Source organism: Podarcis erhardii (assembly GCF_964252035.2).
Source record: "Podarcis erhardii genome assembly, chromosome: 3".
Lineage (NCBI taxonomy): Eukaryota > Metazoa > Chordata > Lepidosauria > Squamata > Lacertidae > Podarcis > Podarcis erhardii.
In genome coordinates, this window is record NC_138507.1 from 319,889 (window position 1) to 337,928 (window position 18,040).

The 18,040-nt window shown below is 42.7% G+C and overlaps 1 protein-coding gene and 1 long non-coding RNA gene across 5 annotated transcripts in view; one reads left to right on the forward strand and one right to left on the reverse strand.

The window, feature by feature from the left end:
• The window catches only part of LOC309338478, a 118,164-nt gene extending 102,334 nt beyond the window's left edge, over positions 1 to 15,830 (forward strand). The window contains exon 5 of the long non-coding RNA XR_014154917.1: positions 15,705 to 15,830. This is a non-coding gene — a long non-coding RNA (uncharacterized lncRNA). The remainder of the gene's footprint in view (positions 1 to 15,704) is intronic.
• COL4A1 (collagen type IV alpha 1 chain) overlaps positions 1 to 18,040 on the reverse strand; it is a 183,476-nt gene that overhangs the window by 153,909 nt on the left and 11,527 nt on the right. Inside the window, exon 1 of one of the 4 annotated variants that reach the window (XM_081855450.1) lies at positions 12,439 to 12,621. The exons of the other annotated variants lie outside the window; for them this stretch is intronic. Within the exon in view, the coding sequence (XP_081711576.1) occupies positions 12,439 to 12,606 (168 nt within the window). The 5' untranslated portion in view covers positions 12,607 to 12,621. Of the gene's footprint in view, positions 1 to 12,438; positions 12,622 to 18,040 lie in introns of those variants that run through there. 4 annotated transcript variants of the gene reach the window in all.

Below are 18,040 nucleotides of genomic sequence, written 5' to 3' on the forward strand. Positions count from 1 at the left end.
CAAGCCAGACAGCCCGTGGTGGAATCCAAACCTCATTATCTCCAAATAACAAATATCTGGCTCAGGGCACAACATGGGATTTTTGCTTTCTGTGGTGCACTCAGAGACATTGTCTTCCCCAAAAAGATGCTTTACATATTTTGGTAAGTTTATCCTAATGCCTTTGAAAATTTGAATGAAAATAACTCTGCATATGCTTGGAGCAGGGATAGCCAGCCTGGTGCCCTTTTTATCTTTTGGACTTCAACCCCCATCGTCTGTTGCTACTGGATTGAGGCTGGTGGGAGTTGCAGTCTCCAAATTCTGGAGTCTACTCCTGACTTAGAGACACTTGAGGTGGCATCCGAAAGTAAAAGGGGCTTCACTAGCAGCCCCAATCCACTTTGCAAACCTCTGATGGTCTTGGTGGCTGAATTAGTTGTTAACCTGGGGAATTCAAGAAAAACTAATGTCTGTCCTTTTTCATCACTCCGTGGGCCAATTGACACCTGCCAGTTGCACACACTAGCACTTCTACAGTAGAAGTGCATGCAATGCTGTGTAGACTAAAACAGAGGAGAGCACATGGCCTTCCTGTAGTTTGGATATACCATTCACATAATCTCTGAACACAGGCCAGAATGGCTGGGACTGATAGGAGTTGGAGTCCACAGCTTCCCCATTCCTGGACGATACCTTATGATGAAGGCACACATGCTTATTTCAGAGCACATGTTGTATACTCAGTTAGGAATCGTGTATTGGTGGTCAGGATCAGAACAAGCATCCTGTACCTCTCTGGAGTTCTTTGAGGTAGGCTGTCAATTTTTATCATGTTTTTCACATTCCACTCCCTTGCTTTAAATTCTGAGTTTTCAATTTTTCTTATAAATAAATAGGTGGCAAAGACCGAAGCCTTGCAGAGAACCATTAATGGCTCATTTGAGAGGGACAATTGCCCTTCCCCAATTATGCTGGACAGTAGAACATAGCATCCTGTTTTGCCACACATCTGCCTAAAAACATACTATTTGGGTAGAACAGCAGATTAATACAATATAAGGGACACCCAGACAGAGGCAGAGCAAAGTGGGGGTGGTCCACCCCGGGTGTCATTCCTGAGGGAGTGACATTGCTGCGGGCGGCGCCCTCCCCGGGATGCTCCCCACCGTGGGCAGCACCCCCCTGGGCTGCGTGCCGCTGCCGCTAGCTCCGCCTCTGCCTGCCCCTATGAGCCATTTGCCCCACCCCTGGGAGCACAGTCCAAGGTGCACGAGAGGCTGCTTCTGCCACTGCACCCAGAGCATTCTAGTGAGAAAGCTTTGGAAGGTACACTTGTGTAGTACACAAGTGGATGGCATTCATAATGATGGTGCCCAGAGAAGTAGCCATGTTAGTAATTTGCAGAAAAAGCAAGAGCCTTGAGGCACCTTAAACACCAACAAGTTTAGCATGGCATATCTTTTTCTGGACAGATCTTTAGGGTTCTTTCTGTCTGCATAACATTGTCATTTGACTATTGTAATGATTCTAGGGGTTGCTCGTGCGTAAACCGGCGCCACACCTGGCTGGGTTGCCTGAGTGAACCTTTTCTGTCTGACAGCCACTCGCCCGTGGCTGTCTCAATCGCTAGCAGAATCCGTCAGTGGGCGTTTCTTGAACTTCTTCCAGCAAAGAAGCTCTTTGACCCCTCCTCTTTTTCCTCGGCCGACGATGCGGGGAATCCCCTGAAGGAGCTGTCATCATCCTTTGAGGATTCAAAACCAGTCTCCCATCCGCACAGATCTCTTCCCGCAGGTTGAACCTCCCAGTCTGATTCTTCTCCCCCTGACACCTCCCCTCCCTCCTCTTTGGAGGCAGGAAAACCCACAAAGTCCCCTTCGTCGTCTGTGGGTCCAAATTCTTCCTCCCAGAATCTAGCTAGTGGTTTTGGCTTATCCGGGAACAAACTGTGGAATTCTCCCACCAGATACCTGTCATTGATTGATTCAGCAGGGACCCACGTGTTTTTCGACATGGGTTCTCCCTCCCAAGCTACCAAGTACTCCACCTGGCGACCTCGCCACCTTGAATCTAGTATTTCCGTGGCTCGGGTGCGGTATTTCCGTGGCTCGGGTGCGGTGTTCCCTCTCCTCTACCCGCAGGTGGGTGGTGACTCCTCCCTCCCGTCCTGGGAATTCCCGACCCTCCCTGTACGGTGAAAGTAGGGACCTATGGAACACCGGATGTATCTTCATGCTGTCAGGCAACTTGAGTTTGAATGCCACTGGGTTCACCTGCAGTATTACCTCAAAAGGCCCCAGCCGCCTCAGCTGCAACTTCTTGCACCCTCCCTTTAGGGGTAACCCTTGGGTTGACAACCACACCCGGTCTCCCACCCGTATGGCCTCACCCTCCCGACGGTGCCTATCCATCTGCCTCTTGTAAACTTCCTTGGCCCGCTCCAAGTTCATCTTGAGCTGCTGGTGCAAGGCCTCCATTTCCTCCACAAATTGCTCAGCCGCAGGTACACTCCATCCTTCCTCCCCCCTCCCAGGGAAGGCCCTGGGATGACAAGCAGTGCTGAGCAAGTCAGAGCAAAACTACACAGTGTATGAACGAGAACTGCTTGCGATCTATGCGGCGTTTCGGCAATGGAGACATCTGTTGATAGGGGTGGTCGGGAATTCCATGTGGTTGTCATGGAAACGTTCCCCTTCTCCTGAGCCCGCGCTTCCTGGCGTACGCCAATCGCAAGCACAGGTGGACTAACATCGCAAAACGCGACCAGTAGTTTCTGACAGACTGGCCCCCTTGCTTGCACCCCATCAGTTCCCGCCGTGTCACGCTTTGCTCAACCTCGCTGGAGAACATCGCGTCCATTGCCTGGTAGAATTTCTTAAGGTCCTTCAAGGCATCATTCTGCGTTGCCATTAGGGGCCTGATCCATTCGTGCGCCCCATCCTGCAGATGCCCCACAATGTAAGCCACCCTCTCCCCGTCATCAGCAAAGTCATCTTTCTGCACTTCCGTTCGGAAAGCATTGTAGTCTTGGGGCTTTCCACCAAACTTGTGTACCAGCCCTTGCGATGGGGGTGGTTCTGACCTGTGCATCCTGAGCCCGTCTCTCGTCCAGCCGCGCCGTCAGGGTAGCTACATGTGCCTCCAAGTCTCGGTTCCTCTCAACCAGACTCCTCACCGCAGCTTGTTGCTCCGTCTCTCCAGCTGTCCCTGTTTGGCTCATCGTGCTGCCTCTCTGGGGCTGCGCACAAGCAACGTCAGTGACTGACGGATTGCTGTAATGGTTCTAGGGGTTGCTCATGCGTAAACTGGCGCCACACCTGGCTGGGTTGCCTGAGTGAACCTTTTCTGTCCGGACAGCCACTCACCCGTGGCTGTCTCAGTCGCTGGCAGAATCCGTCAGTGGGCGTTTCTTGAACTTCTTCCAGCAAAGAAGCTCTTTGACCCCTAGTCTCTGCCTACTCTCCCTGCGTGGAAGCCTTCTGCGCAAGGAGGGTGTGGGCAGCGGAGGACCCGTGCTCTCCCCGCTGGTCCCCGGCGAGGAGTCATGGGATCGCCTTGCCAATTCCCCCATCTGCCCCCCTTCTCCACTGGTGCTGCGCTGATTTCCTACCCCAGAAGATGGGCTGCTTCTCCACATCCTGGGACGCTCTCCAGAATCCCTCTGGAGCTCCCTCTCTCCCTCTGGCCCCGATGGCAGTTCCCTGACAACTATGTTTATTTATTTACATGGATGCAACATCTGCATTGCCTGTTGATTTTATAAGGACTGTGAAACAAAAAAAATATACAGCCATTTTAATTTCAAATGATATTTATAAAAAGTTGTAAGTTCAGAATATTCTGCCGAACCCGGAAACACTGGCCAGAAGGGTCAACTGACTCATAAAGCACAGACGTTCAAGGCTAATTGTTTGTATTGCAATAAATCTTCAACCTAATTACAATTTGCATGCTGTGTTATCAAGACGGCAGCCTGGGCTCCTGACAGCCTGACTATGACCAACTCCCGCCAGGAAACCCATGTCCCCACTGTGGAGGGATGTGTGCATCCAAAATTGGCCTCCAGTCACTTACAGACTCATTGTTAAGACTATGTTCATGGAAGACAATCTGACTCGGCTACAAGTGATTGCCAAAGAAGACAAATGATAGTATTTTTATTTCCTTATTTTAAATTATAGTCTTGGTTTTTTCTAAGCACTTTGAATGGGTAAAATAATATTCATTGGGTTCCTTAACTCTCTGGGGATACTGCCAACTGTCTGTGATCCTCTCCTTGCCTTCACCCCAGTAGCAAGGATCTCCTTAGTTTGTTAGATGATGAGACACAGATATATGACAGATGATATGCTGACAAATTCACTGGCCATGCCATCAGTGTCAAAATCACCACAGCGGACTGATGCCTCTACCACAACCATGATTTCAGCATGCCAGTTCTGCTACAAATGGGCAGTGTTCCATGAGTACAAGCGCTTTCACTCAGGGCCACTTTATGCTGGCATGGCAAAAAGCATTTTTCTTTTGATTATGTGCTTTGTTATGGTTGCCATTTGTTCCTTCTTTGTCTTTTGCATGTTCCTCCCTTACTCATCACCTCATTCCTATCAGGTTCAACAGCTGGAGAAATGAACTGGCATCCTGGGCACTTACAGGCCACACAAAGAAAGCCATTAGAAATCAAATTCATGGTGAAGTGGAATAGACTTGCAAAACCATATCCTGTTTAAAATTCCTGCTACTTCAGTGTCCTGTAACATTGCAGAGCAGCTAGCTAACCAATGTCCTTGGATGGAAACTAAAGAAAGCTTAGCTATCAACACTGCTGGGCCTTAATCGCCCCGCTTTCCTTCCTGGAAACCCTCATCTGTGCTTGCATATATGTCAATCTAATGCTATGTTCTCAGGGAAATGACTTCCTCCCTGCAATGAAGGAAACAGACTTACTGGTCTGCTGTAACTAGGACTGAGCTAAATGAGAGGTTGCTTGCTAAAAATGGTCTCCCCTGCTTTCTGTGATTTTTCCAGGATGAGTATGCTATGAATAGAGGCAGGGAGAACCGATGACAGGCAAGGGGCTGTCTCCCTCCCTTTTGGGTAGCCTGTATAGCAGGGATGGGGAACATCTCTCAACCTAACGATATAGCAGGGATGGGGAACATCTCTCAACCTAACGACTGCCATTTCCTTGTGGTCAACCTTTGGTGAAGAGTCAAATGCCAGCAGTGAGAAGGTCGAAAATGAAAGTGGGTGTCACCAACATGGGTGGGACCGGAACTGGTGGTTGATAAGGCCACCTCACAGTAGCTCACATGCCACATACAGAGTCCAGTCTATACTGGACTCACATTATTATACAGAACCCTCATTATGAACATTCAGGAGAAATTTAAAAACATTCCTGTTCACTCAGACATTTGATGGCTAAAATCTGTTCCTGGCAATTATTATTAATTCTGAAAGTGGAATGCGACTGTTTCCCAATGTTTTTACTGTTTTTAAAATATTTTAAATGGTTTAGATGTCTACTTTTGGGGGGAGGAAATGTACTGTTTTGTGGGTTTATTTGGAGGGAAAGGTAGGATGGCATTTTAACAAAATTGCTAAAAACAGTATCAGACATGATCCATATATCTGAGAAGCCACAGGAACAGGATATTAGAATTAAAAACCTCATGAAAGATAGTTATTGCAGTCTTTTTTAAAAAAATCACCTTTCCCCAGCTCTTCTGGGAAACAATTGCAGTTTTGGAGAAACTATACCAAAAGCCATGATCCAAACTACTGTTCTTTGAATGCTATCTAATCTCTGGTCAAATTAAAGCCATCTATGATTTTAAAACAGCTAAACAATGTCTGGGTGCAGAACTATAGCAGCCTGAAGTAGTAATAGGAAACTGAATGTTGTTGTTAGTAGTTGCCTGATGCTTAAGGGAAACAAAATTTTGTCAATATTCCCTTCCCTGCTTCACTGTCAACTAGACAGGATACTGGCAAAAACTGAACTTTTCCTTTTAAAGGAAAAACACTTAAAACATTTTTTTCCATGTTTCCAGCTGGGTGTTGTTAAATAAAAACATGTTTTATAATTCTCTGGGAAAATTTCACAATATATTACATAAATATGACATATTAATATAATTGTCTTTACTTTTAAAATATCATTTATTTTTTGGCGGGATAATCAACTGCCCAGTGATATTCAGATGAAGAGTGATATATAAATTTTATAATTAATAATAACAATAATAATCAGGAAATGACCTCTCTTAAAATTGCCACGGGAGCAGAAGAGAGCATTGTCCATGGGCATCAATGGAGCTTTTGCAGGCCCTTCACTGTCAATGCCATTTTATAGATAAGATAACTTACCTATAAGGTAAGTATCTCTCAGCCTTAGTTTCTGACCTGGTTCTTATGTCACTTTAAATCACAGTTTTAAGTTCAAAAAAGCTACTTCAAAGATGAACACAGAGCACACAGATGCATGCAGCTAATGCCAGTGTTGCTGCCATGCTCCTGGGAGTTAAGCGATCATTGCACTTCCCATTATGTCTGAACCCAGGATCATGATTTGTTTCTCCAACTATAGCAGTAAGCCAAGGGCAAACCTTGCTTACAGCTTGTGGTTTGTTTGAACAGAAACAATCGACAAGCTGGTTCAGACGTAACCCTGAGCCAAACACAGCTTAGCTATCAGCGTCACCTAGATTTTAGCCCTGCACACAAAGAAATTAATTAATTGAGTTTATATATACCGTCCTATACTCAGAGGTCTTAAGGTGGTTCACAGAAAAGATCACAACATATATAATCAGAATAAAAACAACAACCCAAATAACACCCCCTCCAGAAAAGAGCCACATTTTAAAAGGGCATAGGCTGTCAAACATATCAACCAACGGCCTGGTTAAAAAGGAATGTTTTTGCTTGGCACCTAAAGGTGTACAGTGGTACCTCTGGTACTTAATTCGTTCTGGAGGTCCGTTCTTAACCTGAAACAGTTCTTCAGCTGAGGTACCACTTTAGCTAATGGGGCCTCCCGCTGCCACCGCAATTTCTGTTCTCATCCTGAAGCAAAGTTCTTAACCTGATGTACTATTTCTGGGTTAGCGGAGTCTGTAACCTGAAGTGTCTGTAACCTGAAGTGTCTGTAACCCAATGTACCACTGTATAATGAAGGCACCAGGTAAACTTCCCTGGGGAGAGCATTCCACAGATGGGGAGCCACTGCAGAAAAGGCCCGTTCTTGTGTTGTATACGAAAGAGAGTCTCAGATGCTGATCTCAGGGTAGGTTCACATGGAAAGAGGCAGTCCTTGAGGTATTGTGATCCTGAGCCATTTAAGGCTTTATAGGTCCAAACCAGCACTTTGAATTGGGCCTGGAAACTAATCAGTAGCCAGTGCAGTCGGACCAGAATCAGTGTAATATGCTCAAACCATCTTGCTCCGGTGAGCAACCTGGCCACTGAATCACAGTTAAATTTAACTATAGTTTGAACTGATATGAAAATGAGACCATAAAATGGCCACTCAGCGACTCCACAGCTGAGTGAGAATCCAGTCTGGTCATGTTAGATTTATTACACACCACATCCCAAATTTGTTGTTGTATTGGATGTGAAAAAGGATCCTGGCTTTCTCAAATTAGACTTGCAATTGTAAAGCAAAAGGTTTGCCTTTTTTTTTGAGGATTTGTCTGTAAGAACCCTCCTGGACTAGGACTGTCTTTGGAACTTTGACACCACTACTTTTGTGGAGTTCTGGCCACCCTGAAACTGACAGAAGACAGGATGCCAGTTTACACAGATTGTTCCCATCCATGGGTTATTTGGCTTCTTATTTAAGCTTCCAACTTGTTTTCAAGCATCTCAATGTTAAGTATTAAAAGAATCTGCTTCCTGATTGCGTCACTGCACATATTCCCAAGGGTTCCATTCATACTTACAGAGCTACATAGATGTACTGAAATTTGGTTTGAGACCTCTTTCTGATTCCTGTATCCATTATAATTTTCATCATATAGCTGGCATTTAATATTTATCACAAAAAAACTTAATTTTAAATACATGTTTTAGAAATAAAATTAAGTAACTTGTCCATGTTAGGAAGCACACTGGGAATACATCTGGTGCATTAGCAAATGTGCCAAATGTAGCATTTCATAACAATATGTTCTGAGTGAACAATTTGAAAGTGAATTTACAGATGTGTTGGCTTCAGAAAATAATCATATGATACAGTATTATGTGGTGTTTATTAGAATATTGTTTTTGACTATCATGTTAAGAAGTTTGTCCTTTCCACGTTAGTATTTTTTATTCTGGGGGGGAGAATGCTCCTTTAACTTGAAAAAACTCCCCTTTATCTTGAAATCAAAATTATTTTTTAATAAATATACATATGTAAATAAACCTTTTCATTTAACTTATTAAATAATCACATGCATTTTTTGGCTCCATTCTTAAGGCTAGAGGTTGTTGAAGCTTCTCCTAGCACACTGCAGGGGAAATGGGGTATATGATCCTCCATCTGATCAAAAGAAAGCCTGAATTTCTCCTTGAAGAAACAAGATTCACTCCTTGGGTCCACTCCTGAATTATTATTACGCTTTGTTATTCTCAAAGGCAGAAGGAGCTCGTGAATTTGGTATGACTCTCTGATCAAGATCTTGCCATCATTATCCATGGTTTGGATTACTGTGTTGAATTTCAACTGGGTTTGCCCTTAAACGGAATTTGGAAGCTTCAGTTGGTGCAAAATATAAAGATGAACAAAGAGCACATATCACATTGACTTTTGCTTATATGCACTGACTGTCAATTAAACATGCTGGTCATCTTGTTTAGAACCTGGGCCCTGTGTGCTTCAGGGAACACCCTTCTCCCAAACATTTTCCTGTTCTCTGACTTCAGCAGCATAGGTTCATGTACACCTGTTCACAAGAGTTAACTATATAGGGACACAGAACAGGACCCTCACCTTTGTGGCACTCTCACTATGAAACACCTGTTCAGGGAGATCAGCTACCCTTATCATATTGTTTCTGCTGACATGTAAAGACTCTCCTGCTCAGGAAAGGCTTTCCTGGCAGTTGATGGTGGTTTGTTTTCAGCTACTGTTTCAGATTTTAGCCTTAAAACTTCTTTTACTATTTCCACAAAGTTTATAATGAATTTTATTGCTCTGAATTTTAATTTCTTGACTAAAACAGAACGCACCAAAGGCATACATTTTGTTATACATTTTCTAAAACAAGTGACCTAGAGTATCACAGATATTTGTATCTCTGCACAGAGAACCCCCAGGATATTCAGACATAAGGAGCATTTGGAAGGTGTACCTGTAGTCATATGCACCCTTGTTCTTCTATATCCCAAATAAGGCTCACCTTGCCTTACACACTTTAATCTTTGCATTTACTTGGTTACATATATGGGTGACATTTCCATTACAGCCTTCTTTGCTTTTGCTCAAAATGAAAAATATTAAGTTCTAATAAAAAAGTGAAAAACACACCAGCAGAGCATTCAGTGTTTCTTGAATACTGAGGCATCACTGCTGCACACAAAACTTAATTCAGGTATTTCGGTCTTCAAGGGAGATAGCACATTGCACAAACAGGTATTGAAACTCAGCATGTAGAAATGTGCCCTTGGCATATGTACATTCATTCCAGTCATTCCAGTCTCTCAATGTCAGCAGAGTTACCACAAACTTTACCAGATTACCAAATTGTTAACGACCAGAGACAAATTAATTTAATCTTGGCTGAAACACCAACACTTTAAAGATAACCTAAATAGAACATGCAAGCTTGTGTTAGTATTATGCATGAGGGGCATAAGACCTTAAGACCTTGACTGAATGTCTTAAATAATCCCTTTTCTTTCTTTCTTTCTTTCTTTCTTTCTTTCTTTCTTTCTTTCTTTCTTCTTTCTTTTTTCCTATCACTTTTCTTCCTTCTTTTTCTTTGGAGTCCTATATCTGGCACCTTTATTAAGGTCTAGAGATTGTATACTCATGGGGGTGGGAGATGGTTGATGGGGGACCCTGGGTGAGAGACAGGAAAATGTTGGTCTCCCAGGTGAGAGCTGGGGGGAGCTACTATCTTCTTTGGGTGGGTAAGGACTAAGAATTACTTTTAAGCGAGGACTCTGTATTCTACTTTATTTGCATTTATTTATTGTTTCTAGAGTTAATAAATAATTTCCCAAGAATTGCAAAATATATTTGGGACACAACTCACTTACACGAACTTACAACTCGTGTAAGTTCAAGCCACTGACATTCTTTGCAAATTTCTATCCCTCTTGTTTCTCTCATATTACATCTGTGAGAGCACAGAAAGAAGTTTCCTTTTTGTGAAACCATGAGTAGTTTATAGATGCCTTGGTCCTTGCCAAATACGTTTGGCTAAAATGCAAGTACTTGCACAGCTGTATGGAATTCTCTCAAATGGAATTGTTCTGGGATTCACAATGTATCCATTCCTTTGTTGTTGTTGTTTTGGAGATCCCCTCCCCTCTTTTCAGTCCTGAACCCAGGCTCCTTAATCAATGTGTTTCCTGCAAAACCTCTTCAACTGAATCACTGGAAACAACTTAGAAACACTGCTAATTTAAAGTGTGTGTGGTGTGCTCTTGACCTTCTTCCCATTATATCAACTTCAGAGGTTTTCTCTAAAAGCTCCTGTACAATAACCAGCAATTATTTCCTTCCTAAACAACTGCCTACCCACACTCACCACATCCTTGCCTCTGTATTGATCTTCCAATATATTTTCATGCCTCCTAGCTTCTCAGATCACCTATCTTGTCATTCCAAGAGGGGGAAATGCCCTAAAGTTAGGTTATTGCTGGTCCACTGATGAGGTGGGTGAAGCACTTGCCTCAGGCGGCAGAGGCGCAAGAGATGATACCTCCCCATGGCTTTCGCTGCAGCTTCTCGCTAGTGAGAGGGGGGTGTTCCAGGGTACAGTGTTGCCTCTGGGGCAAAGAAAACAAGTGGCAAGGAGTTGGGTGAGATGGGGGACATTCCAGCAGCAGCAGCAGCAGCAGCAGCAGCAGCAGCCGCCGCCGCCGGAGGTAGGGAGCAGTACATTCCCATTTCACCTCAGATGGTAAAATAGGACAGGCCACCCTGCTGCCTCTGTTACTTCCATGAAGGACAGACAACACTGGTACAACATACAACTCATTGGCATCAGATGCCAATTGTCCCCTAACGCAATCTTCTCTGGTATCTTCTTTCACTGTGCTGAACAATGGAGAATTTTCTTCCAAAGCAAATGCCAGAGGAAGAATTTTCTCCAGAATCACAGCAGTGGAGGAAAGGATTACATTGCCCCTCCACACTTGCAGTAATCCTAGTAACAAATCAGTTTCCTTAGCTAATGCTGAGAAATCTACAGTTAATATCATGTCTGGTTTGACCCTAACTTGTGTAGGATATATTTTATATGCAGAGAAGTTATTTATCTTCTATCCTTTTTACACACAGTTAGGCTTTGTACTGAATTGAAACAAGGAAGTATTTCCATTAACCCAGAAGCCTATGTGGCACTGCCGCAGAGAGAGAGCAACAGTTGATTTCATGTAAAGGTCAAAAGTGAAATGCCTCTTTCAGATTCCAAGCAACCTTAAAATAAAACACATTTCTATACTAGAAATTATCTAGAATGTAATACAATGTTATCCTTATTCTTTTGAAATGTTAAAACAATCATTCTCTTATGCTAAAAATATGTTCCAAAATTGAAACAGAAATGGCAATAAAAGGGCTATTGTTTCTAGTCAATGTATTTTATCAAGAAACTCTATGAAATTAAAACAACCTCTTGATTATGCTATACCAAGTGGAGCAACATAAAAGCACAGAAGTGGCAACACCATTCGGTATCTTTGCTTAAAGAATGGCATCCTGCACTGAGACAGGAATAGTTATAAATGTCAAGAAACATGCTCTCTTAGACGTGAGAGGAACTCCTATAGCCCAAATTACAGTATCCCAAGGACCATGAAATTAGCTGTCATCCAGCAAAACTTTTTGCTAATACAGGACAGGAGAACCAATAAGAAGTCAAAGGAATGTTGAAAAACAAGTTTGAAAAGAGTTTGTTCCTTGCCATTTTCAATATAAATCTTGTGAAGAGTAATCAGAATTTCTGTGCAGTACAGCCCACTACTGCCACTCAAACTCATATTGAGTAAAATGGTAGCCCAATTGCAAAATTATTAATTATAATTATTATTATTTAGTAATAGTAGCAGCAGCAGCAGAAGCAGTTGTTTCTAAAGCACTACAAATCTATTACTGTCCAGGATATAATATAATACATGGAGAGCCAATGGGGGAGGCTGTCAATTTATAAAGAACCCTGACCTTGCTTCTAACATCACAGTGTAAACCTGCCAAAAAGGGATCTATAGAAATAACAGGAGTCCTTCATTTACCACTTGTTGGCTGGGGGGTGGAGTGGTGCAGGGACTTGCAGTTGAGTAATCTGCCAATTGTTTCTCCAAGATGCGGATTATAATAGCAGCACTTATCTGATCTCCAAGGCTGTATTCTATGCATTTTGCCTCTGAAGTTTGCATTGCAGTGCTCTTTGCTGTAGACATGCTCCAGACAAAATCTTGAGTTGTATCTTCATAAATCAAAGGCTCTCAAACGTTCTGCCACCAAGGTCTACTTGATTACATGAATGTCTACAATTTACCACAAGTCTTGTGTGATTTAGAGGAGGTAGGAGTTGATCAAACAATAAAAGTTTTAGTTGCAAAAAGAAGTAGTTTGTGAAACAAAGTTGGGTCGTGAGATGTGTTCTTTCAGGTAGAAGTCAACATCAGGATATTGCAGGCTTAAACGCACAGTTTTTCTTAAACTTTGGATGCTAAAAATCAGTTGTTACACTTCAGGTAGATGTTCAAGGTTCTTGAATAGGTGGTAAAATGCTTAACTCAGTTTCTGCTACTTCCCTCTCGTTTCTTTACTTAGCTGTTATAGGTATTACAGTTAAATACTTTGGACACAGCTGCTGCCGCTGCTTCTTTGGCAATCTTGTCTTCCATGAACACGGTTTTAACAGTGAGTCCGTAAGTGACTGTGGAGGCCAATTCTGGATCCACACGTCCTTCCACAGTGGGGACATTGGTTTCCGGACGGGAGTCGGTCATGGTGAGGATTTGCCAAGCGTGCCTTCCTCTTAGCACGTTTCTCCCTTGCATCCTGAGTTCGAGTGTCTTCAAAGTCTATGACACCTTTGGTCAAGGCTGTTCTCCAACTGGAGTGCTCACTGGCCAGTGTTTCCCAATTGAATACCCTGGTTCATAAGTGAGGGGCGCTTTCCCTCAGTTCCCCTCTCTTAGCCATCCCACTACTGAGGTCTTTTCAAACAGTACAACAGACCCAGGGGGTCCCCTCCCCCTTGTTACTGGCTTAGGGGTCTTCTTTGCCAAGAAGAGAGCAATGCTCCCTGCGCTCCTTCCGGGGCTAGAAAGGGCTTTGTTTAGCCTCCCGTTTGCTAGTAAATTGGAAGTAGTGTGTCCCAAAACGAGGCATCTCTGACAAGTGGGTCATCAAGATGAAAAGTCTGGAAAGCTCTGGCCTAGAAGATCTCTCCCCTCCCGCCTGGAAGGAGACCCCGCTTTCGTCTGTCTTCCCCCATCTTCTTCTCCCTCTCCTGGCTCAGACTCAGCCCTCCAGTTAGTTCCTGTCAGAAGACTTTCCCCAGACCCTCCACCCGCTCTTCCTAGCCAAGCTGCGAGGCTCCTTCCTCTGGCTAGAGAGAGTCTCCTCCGAGCGGATGTGCCGCTTGGATCAGAGCCAGTTCTCCCTCAGTCAAATCCTCTCCTCATCCCTTTCTCCCATCCCAACCAAGCCCTGTCCAACTTCTTCCTCAGAAACAGCGCCTGTCATTTTCCCTCTGAAAGTGCTGCTCCGCCCCTCCCCTCTGGGCAGCCAATCCGAGAGAGGCTCTTGCCCTCTGCTGGAATTTTGAGGCGCTTTATCACCAGACTCTGCTCTGGCACTGCTGTCCCTCACAACCCCTTCTTTTTTACTCCCCATTTACTTTATCATTAAAATTACCAGCATTAACAACATTTTTTTCTCATTACCTTCAGCACCATCTCTGGCCCTTCTCTTTATTAGAGGGAGTTCCCAGTGCTAGCACTGGTCCAACTAAAAAGCTGTGGCATGGCCAAGGGGCAGGGCAGCCAGAAGTCCAGCTGAAACAGACCTGTGGGTCACTGATTTCAGTGTATCTACTCACACTAAATAAATAAATAAATAAAATCCCTCATTTGCTGCACCCTGCCTTCCCTCTTTTTTATCAGTCATAACACAATAATCTTTAATTCTTTCTGTTGCTCAGAATTCAAAACCTGCTCAAAGATTCTTCATGTTGTAGTATTTCTTCAAATAATCTGAAAAGGCTTCCATTCTTCAAAAAACCCAAATCACCATTATATTATATTATTTTAGCTGTTAGTTTTGCTGAATCAACATAGTCGATTACTTTGCTTATCTAGTCTTTCCTTTTCTGAGCATAAAGGATCCTATCTGTTGTACATAAATAATTTGACCATCTTTTTTGGAATTTCTATTCCTACAGTCCCCAGCAGAAAAGCTTGCATTTGTGTGTGCGTGTACTCACTTTAAACATCTTTTTTTATCTCATCATATATCTTTTCCCAAAATACCCTAGGGTTTTTTTTTACAAGTCCACCACATATGGAAAAAGAACCATCTGTTCTATTAGGAACCTTCTTATACATTTTAGATAATTTATCAAGGGTTAAATACCATCTATGCAGCACAAAAGGTGTCTTTATGTCATAGAATCATAGAATCATAGAGTTGGAAGAGACCACAAGGGCCATCGAGTCCAACCCCCTACCAAGCAGGAAACACCATCAGAACACTCCTGACATATGGCTGTCAAGCCTCTGCTTAAAGACCACTGATAAACAATAACATAATCTTCTTGGAGGTGTAGGAAGATGGTAGAAAATGAGGAAATGAGAAGGTAAAGTGCCCCCTTTTTCATATCTCACCTTTATCTTCCTCAATATGTTTTATATTCTGGACAAAATTATATGTGAGGGACTTCCATTTCCCCGTAATATATTTTATTTCATTATTTGCTTGCTTCTTTATATGCTACATTTCTTCTGAGAAGTTTAGAGCACCATACATTAAGCTTTCTGCTTTATCCCAACAATTCTAATCGCTTTGAGGTTTTTTCCTACCATCAAGAGGTATATAAATTTTATGAAATAAATCTCTGGGAGATTTGCCCAAAGCCATGCTATGAGTTTCATTAAGGCTGGAGTATAATGCCAGCCCTCCCCAATCTAGCACCCTTCAAATGTTGCTGGACTCTCAACTCCTATCACCCACAAACAGGATGGCAAATGCTCATGGATGATGGGATCTGTAGTCCCAAAATTTGGAGGTCACTAGTATGTACACATATACTAGTAGTAAGCACTGGGACTTATTTCTGAAAGGGAATGTGTTGTAAGGCTGTATCATACAACTATTTAATATTTAAATGCAGTCTTTATATTTATCACACTTTTAAAATAGATATATATATAAATAAACTGCTACAGTGCTCCCCATTTCCAAACCGGAATAACAACATAATTTCCAAACCGGAATAACAACATAATTAGACTTAGGGGTATGACAGTTAAAATACATACAAAAACAGGACTTCCGGGTTAGCGCCATCGGCTAATGGCGGATTCCCTCTGAGCTCCGGAGGGAATCGGCTCCGCAGGATCGGGTCTTGTCCACGGCGGCGACGCCGGGACCCTTAAAAATCACAGGCGCGGATGCCTGTGAACGTGGTGCTCGGCGGGCACCATTTACGCCCCCCCAAGCTGCAAAAGAGCCTTTTTAAAGGCTCCGGAACGGGGATGGGGTGCGGCGCGGTGCTGTGAGTAAACTGCTCCTTCTGCAAGCCATTGTCGGAGAGCGCTGACTTTTTCCTTGCAACAATTGGATTCTAAAGTAACAACCCGTGAGTAATATTGAATTTGGAATTTAAAGAAAAATTTGGAATTTGGAATTTAAAGAAAAATTTGGAATTTGGAATTTAAAGAAAAATCTTCTTGAATTAGGATGAGCAGGGAAGGGTTAAAAAGGAAGTCCGCCCCCCCCTCTTTGTAAACAATCTAAAGCAAAGAACCTGCTATCTAAGGTCGAGAGAAACCTTTCTTTCTTTTTCTAAAAGACTTTAACCTTCATGGTTGGACACTAAAAGAAATTTTACTGGAGGATAAAAGATTAACGTTGGGGAATGACAAAAAGTTAGGGTTCCAGGTGGAGAAATCGAAGTTAGAAACAGAATTATTAGAACCAAAGACTAAGGTACTATCTAGAATGTATAACTTGCTGTTAAAATGGAATACACAAGACGAAATGGTTAAATCGGCTATGATAAAGTGGGCGCAGGACATTGGGCATAACATTATGTTTGAGGATTGGGAAAGGTTGTGGACCACTGGGCTGAACTTCACCGCATGTAATGCTCTGAAGGAAAATGTAATGAAAATGATATATAGATGGTACATGACCCCAGTTAAACTTGCCAAAATATACCATTCGTCTGATAATAAATGTTGGAAATGTAAAGAAAATGAAGGAACATTCTTTCACCTCTGGTGGACATGCCCTAGGGTGAAGGCCTTCTGGGAAATGATATATAATGAGCTGAAAAAGGTATTTAAGTATACCTTCACTAAGAAACCAGAGGCCTTCCTTCTGGGTATTGTCGGCCAGAAGGTGTTAAAGAAGGACCGAACATTCTTTATGTATGCAACAACGGCAGCAAGGATACTCATCGCAAAAAACTGGAAAACTCAAGATCTACCCACACTGGAAGAGTGGCAGATGCAGCTGATGGACTATATGCAACTGGCCGAGATGACTGGCAGAATCCGAGACCTGGGAGAAGAGAAAATGGAGGAAGACTGGAAGAAATTTAAGATGTATCTACAAAAACATTGTAATTTGGTTGAATGTTAAGAAGGATGCTAGATTATAAAAAATTGGCCACCACTAAATTAGATTTAAATTTGATGATAAGTCAGACTAAAGAAAATATAAAATTTTTTGGAAGAATTGCTAGATTATATTTGAATGAGTGGATATGAGATTGTAAACAAGTTGATAATTTGTTTGGAAAAAATTTTTTAATGATGTAAATGGGAGCGGGAGACGCGAGGAAGTCCAAAGAAGTGATGAAACTATGTTTGTGACAGAAGTAAGATTGTTTATTATTTGTGCATTTATATTTAAAAACTTTAATAAATATTTATATATATATAAAAAAAAGATTAACGTTGGGGAAGTTTCACCCGCCCGGACCCGGGAGCGTCCCGTGGGAGAGCCTGTTGAGGAAGCTTTGAAGTTTGACAGCTGTCAAATTAGCTGTCAGAAGGAAAAAGAGAACTTTGTTTCTGTTGCTTCTGCTGGTTATATTTGTTACAATTTGTTGAAAATAAGGAAGGGCTGATACAAACTAACTTGATTATTGGATTTGAGCTGAAAGACATTAAGGAACTAAAAAACCCCTAGAGGGGGTTTAGGGACATTACAAGAATGGCTGGAGGAGGGACAATTCAGACTGAATTGGAAAGAACATTTGTTCTCTTGGGAAAGTTACAAGGTGAAATCAATGTTTTGGCTACAAGCGTCACAACTCTGGTCTTAACAGCAAACAATATTGTTGAAGTTGATAAGGACTTGAAGCAGGAAGCTTATACAATTGGACAGATAGAGAAACTTGAGAGCCATGAGAATATGGAGAAGGAGACATATGTTGCCCCTGAAGAAAAGGAAGGAGGAGCTGTAACTTCGCAGATGTTAAAGGAGTGCTGCAACTTGTGGCCTGACATGAAGGTAACAAAGGAGAATAAAAATTTGAGGTGGAAGGTCTGGCCTGAATTGGAGAGTGCAAAATTGAGAGACCCTCTTATGTGGGGATCTGAAGACCGAAGGATTATAAATTTGATCAAGGTGGAAGCTGGAGCCATGGGGACA